Source organism: Homarus americanus, unplaced genomic scaffold, assembly GCF_018991925.1.
Source record: "Homarus americanus isolate GMGI-L3 unplaced genomic scaffold, GMGI_Hamer_2.0 scaffold54095, whole genome shotgun sequence".
Taxonomy (NCBI): domain Eukaryota; kingdom Metazoa; phylum Arthropoda; class Malacostraca; order Decapoda; family Nephropidae; genus Homarus; species Homarus americanus.
Window position 1 is genome coordinate 620,376 of NW_024742051.1, and position 11,180 is coordinate 631,555.

Genomic DNA, 11,180 nt, shown 5'->3' on the forward strand with positions numbered 1-11,180 from the left:
ACTGAATCACATAACCTAACCTGACTTCATATTGATTTAATGTGTGTGTGTGTGTATTTGTGTTTGTGTGTGTGTTTGTGTGTGTATATTTGTGTGTGTGTTTGTTTATTATGGTTTGATTATAATTCTCTCCTTTTACTCTTCTCTCCTCTATCTACTCCCTCCCTCTTCTCCCTCCCTCCTCCTCGACCCACTCATCACCAGGGGGGGCGCTGTTGAAGGGTTAGTGTGGGTGCACTAAGCCCCTGGTTGCTAGTGGTGGTGGTAGGTGATAGTTGTGGTGGTGGTAGTGGTGGTTGATAGTTGTGGTGGTAGTGGTGGTTGATAGTTGTGGTGGTGATAGTGGTAGGTGGTGGTAGTAGTGGGGGGCGGGGTGGAGGCACTGGCTAAGCACTGGTGAGATATAAAGCCTCCCTTGTTTGACTCCACCTCACTGCCCATCCCTGCCCGGCCTTATGTCTCTTCCTCCCTGCCCGGCCTCATGCCTCCCTCCCCTGCCCGGCCTCATGCTCCTTCCTCCCTGCCCGGCCTCATGCCCCCCTGCCTCCTTGCCTCCTCCTGCCCGGCCTCCATGCCCCCTCCCTGCCCGGCCTCCCCTCCCCTGCCCGGCCTCATGCCCCTCCCTCCTGCCCGGCCTCCCATGCCCCTCCCTCCTGCCCGCCTCATGCCCCTCCCCCTGCCCGGCCTCATGCCCCTTCCTCCCCTGCCCGGCCTCATGCCTTCCTCCCTGCCCGGCCTCATGCCCCTTCCTCCTGCCCGGCTCCTCCCCTCCCTGCCCGGCCTCCACCCCCCGGCCTCATGCCCCTCCCTCCTGCCCGCCCGCCCGGCCTCATGCCCTCCTCCTGCCCGGCCTCCCCCCTCCCCTGCCCGGCCTCATGCCCCTCCCTCCCTGCCCGGCCTCATGCCCCTTCCTCCTGCCCGGCCTCATGCCCCCCTTCCTCCTGCCCGGCCTCATGCCCCTTCCTCCCCTACCCGGCCCCATGCCCCTCCCTCCTACCCGGCCTCATGCCCCTTCCTCCCTGCCCGGCCTCATGCCCCTCCCTCCCCTGCCCGGCCTCATGACCCCCCGGCCTCATGCCTCCTCCTCCCTCCCTCCCTCCGTTCCCACACATTTCCACCAATCCAAATAGTCCATCTGTCATCCAATCCTCCACTCCATAGAACCGTCATCATTAGCCCTCCCCCATCCCCCCCATACCCCCCCCAACCCCTCCTCCACCCCCAGCAGTCCCCCAGCCCCCAGCCCCCAGCAGTCCACGCCAGTCCTTTCATAGCTCCCTCACACCATCCATTCATTCTATATCCATTCATTCTATATAAGTCTACCCATTTTAGCTGTAATTTTCTCTACTGTATATATTATGCTGGCTGAAGGGGCATAGTGGAGGGAGAGGGGCATAGTGGAGGGAGGAAGGGAGCATAGTGGAGGGAGGAAGGGAGAGAGAAGGGGCATAGTGGAGGGAGGAAGGGAGAGAGAAGGGGCATAGTGAAGGAAGGGCGAGATAGGGGTATAGAGGAGGGAGAGAGAGTATAGTGAACGGAGTGAGAGAGAGAGAGTATAATGAATGAAAGAAGAGAGAGAGAGAGAGAGAGATAGAGATGTGACCTAACCTAGAATGTTATGGTCGAGAAGGAGAATATATATGAAGCCACATAGTAAAGTGCTAAGAAAACAAATAGAAATATCCTCCACGCATACTTGCTTACGTCCTTCTCAACTTACACACACACACAGACGGCATCTAGGTAGGTACACACACGGTCACAGAATCTAGGTAGGTACACACACACACACACACACACACACACACACACACACACACACGGGCACAGAATCTAGGTTGGTAGGTGGTCAAAAAGAGGTGAATTTAAGCAGGTATACTGGGAAACTTAAATTAATTATCCTTGTGTTTACGTTAGTGTTGTATTCGAGAGCTTTGGCCAAGGTTGTGGGGATGGGGGATAGAGAGGGGGTGTGGGGGGGATAGTATGGAGGATGGGTATATTGGGAGGAAGATGTGGGATAGAAGGAGGGAGGTTATAGGATAAGGGGGTTCGGGGGTTGTGGTTAGATGGGGTGGGGGAGGTTGTGGGATAGAGGGAGGAGAGAGGTTGTGGGATAGAGAGGTGGGGAATAGGAGGTAGGTTGTAGGATAGGGGAGTGGGGAGATTGTGGTATAGAGGTGTCGGGATAGGAGGATGTGGGGAGGTTGTAGGGGTGGGAAGGGAGAGGATGTAGGATAGAGGATGGTGGAGTGTTGTAGGATAGAGGAAGGAAAGAGGTTGTGGTATTGATGATGTTATTGAATCCTGTATTATTGTTGTTATTGTAAGTTGTATTGAATGTTGTTGTTATAGAATGTGATATTAATACCATTCTTGTTATTTACAGGGAGTCAGAATGGTAAGAAGCCCAAGAGAAGCATTTTCCGCACCCTCTTCTGCTGTTGTGTGTCGGGGGAGAATGACTCGGGCGGGGCAGCAAACGGGGTGTGTGTCTCGGAGGATGTACCCCCATACACCCACCTCCCACCCCCTACGGGACCCCAGCGACACCTTCTGCCCTCCGTCAGCCACCGAGACATGCACAAGAAGTGTATGGTTATCGACTTGGATGAGACCCTCGTTCACTCATCCTTCAAGGTGGGAATCCGTTGCTGTTTTTATTTATTGTTTTTTTTTATTGATTTTTTATTATTATTGTTATACTTTTACACTTTTTACTTTTGTTTTACTTTTGTTTTATAGTTTTTACTTTTATTTTATACCTTTACTTTATTAGACTTCATTTTATTTGTTTTGTTTATTATAATCATTTTATTTATTGTATTAGTTTTATTATAATTATTTTGTTGACTTCTATTTTTATTTTGTTATTATTTACAGTACTTATTCTTACTGCTTTTATTTAATTGCTGTATTTTGTTGATTTTATTTAAGGGGTATATTATTTATTTTGACAATGTAATTTTTTTTTTTTTAACACTTCATATCAATTGCCTTTTCATGTTAATAAGTTTTTAATCTTGGGAATATTTTCATCAGCAAAATTTTATGTCAGTAAACTTTTCTTACTTGTGAACTTTTCATATCAGCAGTATTTTTTATCAGTAAACTTATTTGTAAACTTTTGCGTTGATAAACTTTTCGTCTTGGAATATTTCTTCACGAGTAAACTTTTTTCACCAGTAAACTTTTCTTATAGGTAAACTTTTCACGTTGGTAAACTCACAAAGCTTTCAATTATGCCCCGGTTATCACCCGCACTAACGACAGCATAACTGACCATTGTTAATTGTGTCTTTCAGCCAATTAGTAATGCCGACTTCATAGTTCCTGTTGAAATAGACGGGACGATTCACCAAGTGTATGTTTTAAAACGACCTTTTGTGGATGACTTTTTACAAAAGATGGGAGAGCTGTATGAGTGTGTCCTCTTCACAGCAAGTCTAGCCAAGGTGAGCCACTACAGCACCATATAACACTACAGCATCATACAGCCACTGCAGCACCACATAACACAACAGTACAGCTTTATAGTGTATTGTTATTAGTCTGTCATTTGTGTAGAGCTGGGTGGTGTGTGTCTGTGTACTTTTTAATCGCCCTCCTCAATGAAAGAGGGTGATTAAAACTCCAGGTGTTAACTTACGAGTGATTCAGAGAGAGAGAGAGAATCTTAACAATGACATCAGTAACTCACCAAACAAACAAACAAGCAAAGAATGCCGTTAAAACAAGTACCATCCTAGCAATATGTTTCAGGAAATTCCTTCAAAGAAACCCATAGGAAGACGTTGATAAAATAATGATAATAATAATTAGTGTTTTCCTTCGTGAGTGTTCAGAGATAATGGCCCCTTAGAGACTGCTAGTGTGTGGTGTTGGCCCTGTTAGCTATTAAACACTTGTACTTGTATAAATAGCAACTGTGGAGAATATTATCTTAGTGCAGTAAACAAATAGAAGTAAGATATATGTTTAGAAAAGATATTGGCTCCTTGTGTTGTGTGTCTATAATAAATGCACACACACACTCTCTCACACACACAGACATACATAAAACCAGAAACACACACACACACACACACACCACCCAGGTCTACAGAAACGACACACACACACACACACACACACACAGACATACACATAAACCAGAAACACACACACCACCCAGCTCTACAAAACGACACACACACACACACACACACACACACACACACACACACACACACACACACACACACACACACACACACACACACACACACACTCTCACACACACAGACATACATAAAACCAGAACACACACACACACACCACCCAGCTCTACAGAAATGACAACACACACACACACACACACACACACACACACACACACACACACAGCTTCCCCTCTCACATTCTGGAGTTCTACTCATTAAAATACCTACCTTATCATGTGTCTTTGTGTGTTCATAATATAGATTGTGTATGTGTATAAGTGTTTGTCTGTTTGAATAGCATCTACACTAAAGGCTATTCACTGTTTAGCGTCTGGATGACCAGAGTATTAACCCACCCCCACCCACCTGTCCCATCCCCCATCCTTTACCCACCTGTCCCATCCCCAATCTGTCCCCATCCTCCACCCACCTGCCCTTACCCACATCCCCCCACCCCACCCTCCTGTCCCATCCCCCACCCACCTGTCCCATCCCCACCCCACCCCTCCTCCCTCCTGTCCCATCCCACCCCACCCTCCTGTCCCATCCCCACCCCCTCCTGTCCCATCCCCACCCCACCCCCTCCTGTCCCATCCCCACCCCACCCACCTGTCCCATCCCCACCCCACCCACCTGTCCCATCCCCACCCCACCTGTCCCATCCCCACCCCACCTGTCCCATCCCAGTTAAACCACACTGAGACACCCTATATGTATTATATATAACCTGGGAAAGAGTAAGTGTCTTTATACATTTAAGACACCTTGTATCATGTATAACCTGGGAAAGAGGACATGTATCCAAGCTTCAAATATCACAATGAATGTTTCGGGTTTGTTTTTCCAGTATGCTGATCCAGTGGCCAATCTCCTGGACAAGTGGGGGGTGTTCCGAGCGCGGCTCTTCCGGGAGTCCTGCGTCTTCCACCGAGGCAATTACGTCAAGGACCTAAGTCGTTTGGGTCGCGACCTTCATAAAGTTGTAATCATGGATAATTCACCTGCGTCGTACATCTTCCATCCTGACAATGCTGTGAGTTGCCCGCCCGAGTGTCTTGGTGTGTGTGTGTGTTGTCGATGTTTGTGTTTTATTTAGAAAAGGTGGAATGTGTGTGTTTGTTTGTATATATGTGTCCAGTTGCTGTTTGTGTTTTATAGAGAAAAAGGTGGAGTGTGTGTGTGTGTGTTTGTATAGATGTGTCCTGCTGCTTGTATTGCATAAAGAATGGCTGGGACGTGTGTGTCTGTGTCAGTACGTCCCCCCAGTGAACATTGAATCTGGGAAGAAATAAAGACACATCTCAGTCCATGTTGTCCACTCACTTACACCACAAACAAGATATGAGGTACGTTGCATGATGTGTGTCGGAGTCTTGGCAGCCCATACTGGCAGGCTCTTAAAACAAAATATGTGTAAGAGATCGATTGTTTTGTAACGTGTGTGTGCGTATTGTTTGTCATGTGTATATTGCAGTAATCGTCTGTCTATCTATCTGTCTGTCTCTTGTTAATCCCATATTGTTGTGGAGTCGGGCACGTGGGAGTTCTTTCTGTACACGTGTTGGATCTCTCTCTGTGTCTCTCTCTCTCTCTCTCTCTGTTTATATCTCTCTTTCTTTCTCTCTCATTTCTTCTTCTCCTGCCTCCCTGTCTCTCTTCATATTCTCTATTGTTCTCTCCCATGCTTTTCTCACTACTCTTTCTTCTGTACTTGTCAGTATATGTCTCAGCAATCCCAGTTTGTCTCTCAGTAGTCTCCCTCAGTTGTGTTTGTTGACGTTACCTAGCCCCTCCCGTAACCCATAACTGCCGGCTGAGGATTTCCCATCCCGCCCGTCACACCTGTGCAGGAAGTGGAATGCAAGGGATGCCAAATGTAACGGATGATGACCGCCGTCTCTACAGCTAACCTCCACTGCTGATCGCCAACTCCACCGTCCCTACAGTTAACTTCCACCAATGATGGCCGCCTTTGAAGTGTTGATAAATAATTTCTAGAGTCATTCCTGATGGATCTGTTTCTTCCCCAGATCTCACCGTCACTGACTTATTCCTCAACCATCTCCACCCACAATAATGGCTGGCTTGTGTGAAATAATGCATAAATAGGTTCAGGATCTTATTATGGATAGTAAAACAAGGGTAGAATACATCTATGGTTGAAAGGAGAATGTGATTTTGTCGTTCTTGACGCGCGCCATTGATAGAGTTGAGAAAAATAACATGTGCTGCTCATATTATCGTCAAATTTATCTTCCAGGTTCCTGTATCATCGTGGTTTGATGACATGAGTGACTCAGAGCTCATGGACCTCGTTCCCTTCCTGGAAACCTTGAGTAAGGTGGACAATGTGTACAGTGTGCTGAGGAACTGCAACAATCCTCTAAACTCTCAGACGCCTCCCCAACAGCAGCAACAGGGAAGCCAAGTTCTTCCACAAATAACCCAGGGACCCATGACGCAAGTCCAGCAGTCGCCGCCACCGCTAATTTCACAGCAGCAGCAGCAGCCACACGAACCACAGCAGCAACAGCAGCCGTACCAGAAAGATTACGAGGAGACCAAGGACGGGCCGTCATGAGGGAGGGGAACACCCACGGGGCAGGACACGCTGGAGGAAACCGTCACGCCAGTAAAGTGAATTCTCTCTACGCTCCTGCCGGCCCCCACCCTCCTGACCCCCTCGGCCACCTCCGCAACCACTGCCCACTTATCCGTTTCCCCAGCCCCCCACCCTCCAGACTGGCCTCCTTCGAACTGGCCAGGGCACTCGGGGCTTGGGGACTCCACAGCGCATCGGTTGCCGGGACTGATCCATAGCTGGCCTAGCCGCCACTCCTGTTGCGGTCAAATACCCAATCCTTGGGGATGACCTACCGACGGGCGGTCAGAACGGCCAGTCGGGTCTGGAACTAGTCGGGGACGTAAGCGAACCGCAAGGACCGGAGTCCCCGGCGGGGCGACCTCATAGGGCGAACCAGCGATCAGGCAACGGCCGGCGGCACAGACAATCCGCGTCCTCCACCAGAGCGTACCTATCCACGACGGCCCTCCTATTCTATCGGACACGAGAATTTGACGCGGCCAGTACGTGACCCCGAAGACTTCCTCGTGTTGCGTTGCTGTGCGTTGTGGCCAGCAGGAGTTTATCAGACAAGTGCCAAGATGAGACTCCCACTCGGTGTCATCATATCATGGAATGCTGTATATTATAGCAGTCATAACCGTACTCTTAAACTGTATGATGTTATGCAGCTGAATAATTTTAATGATTTTTACCTAAGACTTAGAGGCATAGTTTGTGTGCTTTACTGAACAAAACAGATTTTGTGTGCCAATGCCGAGTTTTCCCATGTTTTTATTATTATTATTATTTCCAATCACCATTGTCGACGGTGGATATTCTACTGCCGATTGTTTTGATATTCATTCTAGGATATTCCCCCCCCCCCCAAGTAATGCCTAACCTCCATCCTTGCTTAGTTTGTCTGTTATTCTGTTAGAGTAGCTGTCACACCGTTGATGCTGGGGTAAGTAGGGTGATTGGGGCTACTAATGTTTTTATTCTTTATTTTTCTTTTATTTATTCTTTTTTTTTTTTTTTAAGTGGGACTGGGCGGGTAGCCTGTATGGTTGGTTGGTTTGTTTGTTTGTTAAGAGATATTGCCACACCAGGAACTAGGCGGTGTCATTGTTAAGGCAGACTCTGCTGTACCAGGAACTAGGTAGTGTCATCGTTAAGACAGACACTGCCACACCAGGAACTAGGCAGTGTCATCACAACCCTTACAAAACTAGGTGTGGAAGGCAGCAGGTCACGTGTACGTCAGCTTCCAAAACAAACGTCCAATAGCTAACATGGCCTTTTTTTATTGAATGACTGTCTCCTCCCGTTGTCCATAATCTTGTTATATAGGTATAGCCAAAAAATATATATATTATTCTACAATTTTTTATTTTATTTTTTATTAATTTTATTATATAAATATAAATATATATATATATGTGAGAACTATCACTTGGGGCTCTGAAATTTTCCAGTATCTGTATAGAGAATTATCGTTCAAGATCTTTTTTCAATTTTACGGTTTTTGTCGTGCCCTCCCGCGGACGTAGCAGTTATATCATGTAACGTTATAGCCCGTCGCACGTTATCTCTACAGCGTGTAGTGTAGACGGTAGTGTTGCTAGATTTTATAAGTGTGGGAGATGCATTGGTGCTTTAAGTGTAACTGTGATAGTGGGCAAAACCTGTGACTGGGAGGAGTGACTGTAGGAGGCTCACCCCGGGGTCTTCAACACCCTGGGGATGGAAGGAAGACTCGGAGTGTCCCTTAGGGAGGTTTTTAAAGATGTTGACGAATCGAAACTGTCGCTCGTGTCGTTTTAAGTCGGAGTCGAATATTATTGTGTCGCCGTTTGGTGTATGTAGAAATGTAGTGAATGATTGGATGCTTTAAAATTCTCAATTGTTGTGTTTTATGTCAAAGTTGAATCTTATTAAGGATCTCACGGTCGAGAGGTAAATGTGAATGTTGCGGGTCATAATCTTTCATTCCCTCCATCGACGGTTGCGTGGCCGGTCTGAGCTTCCCGGCGAACCACAAACACAGGAGAGTGACAAGTGGCGGTGCCGTGCGCGACGTTTCCTAACCCAAGGCGATGCGTCTCGAGTTCAGCTCGCATAAAGCGAACACGAGGTAGACGGCTCATTAAACCGATACAAACGAGTCTGACGCTATCCGGTAATTAGTGCGAGTTACGAAGTTCCACAAAACTCAACTCTGTTCCTCTGATCTTACCTCCCCTCATCACGACGCGCACCGTGATCTGCTGACCTCGTGCGAGTGTCCTGCCTGCCCTGACCCCAGATATTACAACATAATAATCTCTGTCCAGACCAACAGCCCTAAACCCACGGTCAACACCTACCCCCCCCCTCGTTGCCTAATTATTGTCAATTATTCAACGACGCGCTAAACCTCTCTTATTAGACGTAGCTCTGACTCTCGGCCGCGGCGTTGAGTCGCGGCGGTAGTGCAGTACAGTGCGGTATATAGCAATCATCATCTGTACACATTAATAATTAATTGTTAGTTTGTTTAGTTATGTTTAATTACAATACTTGGTAGAATTTACACCTTTATGTAATGCTCATACAATTATATCTAGCTATTAGGAGAAGTAAAGATTTATTTGTTTTATATCAAGAAAGTTGGAAGATTATTCATGTACCAGAAAAGAAAGTTTGTTAATTTACCTAAGTATATTGTAGGTGGTTTATGTGTAGAGCAGTTTTATACATGGTAGGTGTTCTCCCGTGATGGTCTGGGCTGATGGGAGGAGGGAATGTACGCGACGCTCTTGTGTACATAGACTCAAGTACAGTACTCAGTTGCAGGCCTTACCGTGTACATTATCTGGCTGAGGTGTCTGCTCCCTAAAGTGTAGGAATTCTTTGTTCTCAATATGTACAGTACAGTGGCCTTATTATTGTTAATGTTAAACACTACACTATGTTTTTTACTGAAATGGATTCTTTAGAGATTAGATTATATATGAATGATAATAATATCTTTAATAATATGTGTGGGAAATAGTGGAAGCGTGTGCTTCTCTGCGTAGCTCCTTTTATGGCAGTTGAAATGGCGGTATGTATTTTATATTATTTGTTAGCTGTTGTAAAGGAGCACTTTTATTAAATGTGTTACAAAGCATTTATTGAGGATATAAGAGATTGTATTTGAAGTTTGGTTAAACAATCAAAATGTTTAAAGTTGACTGCAGAGTTTAAAACAACGTCTGCTTAAAGTGACGGTCAAATTGAAATTCGAGTTTTGGAACGGGGGCAGCGGGTGGTTACCTCTGGTGGTATTTCCACGAGTCGCATTTTCTGAGTATAATTTACAGAAAATGGTTCCCAGAAATCTCACACGGTTGTGCCGCGCCCGCCTTCACGTTCTTGGACGTAGTTTGCCGAGTGCGTGACTGTCCGGGCCGTCGCGTCTCGTGGCATTTTGGGCATTACGTTTTCTTAATTCATTATTTTGAAAATGTTACTCCGAAATCTCACTCGGCGGTGCCGTCCCCGCCTTCACGTCCTCGGCCGTAGTCTGCCGAGCGCGTGACTGTTGTTAGAAGGTGTGACGACGTAAACTCATCAATACATTGTACAGTAGCTTTAACCATCATCTGCATGTCCTACCACCACCATTACACAAGAAACAGTTTGTACGTGATGTATCTCATTAGTGTAAATTTTGTATGAATTCCAGTACGTGACAAGACTGTGAGTAAAACGCACGTATCTCAATACTGTTCCTGTATTGTGTAAAAAGTGTCCGTATATCTGTGAGTTATACTGTACCTCGGTTATTTGAGTGTGGATGATCGGTGTCTTATTTTGCCATCACGAGAACTTGTTAACCGTGGCAGCAGCGACGACGTCTTCCTCGAGTCCTCGACGCGTACCGGACGCCCCTCGTTTCACAACTCGAAATTGTCTAAGCTCAAGCCTCAACGCAATCACCCGGGATCAAAATTAAATCGCAGGGTGTTTCCCTTGTTTCTTGCCTTATTGTAATAACAAATAACAACAACAATGTCATATAGAAAGTACTTTGGTCACAAGATGTTTTATACTGATGAATTCTCTGACAATTCACTGTACAAAGTGATTTTTAAAAATTTAATATTTCATCTTCAGACACAAGTTTACATGTAAAGGAAATAAACTTGTTTAATATTAATTATTTATCCTTATAAACCCAAACAAACCATTGAGTGCTGCCATAGTCCCTCCTGAGTGCCACCATGCTCCACAAGAGGAGGGTGCACCAGAAATGATCTTTTTTTTATATCTTCATGTTGTTTCATGCTCTCACACACACACACACACACACACACTCTCTCTCTCTCTCTCTCTCTCTCAATTTCTTTATTCAATCATTCATTTTCCAGGTGTTCATTGTATGG

The 11,180-nt window shown here is 46.1% G+C and overlaps 1 protein-coding gene across 1 annotated transcript in view; it reads left to right on the top strand.

The window, feature by feature from the left end:
- Positions 1-10,954, top strand: part of LOC121876472 (carboxy-terminal domain RNA polymerase II polypeptide A small phosphatase 1-like) — a 46,158-nt gene extending 35,204 nt beyond the window's left edge. Inside the window, exons 2-5 of the mRNA XM_042381573.1 lie at positions 2,393-2,643; positions 3,309-3,458; positions 5,053-5,238; positions 6,466-10,954. Of these exons, the coding sequence (XP_042237507.1) occupies positions 2,393-2,643; positions 3,309-3,458; positions 5,053-5,238; positions 6,466-6,786 (908 nt within the window). The 3' untranslated portion in view covers positions 6,787-10,954. The remainder of the gene's footprint in view (positions 1-2,392; positions 2,644-3,308; positions 3,459-5,052; positions 5,239-6,465) is intronic.
- The last annotated feature ends 226 nt before the right edge of the window (positions 10,955-11,180 follow it).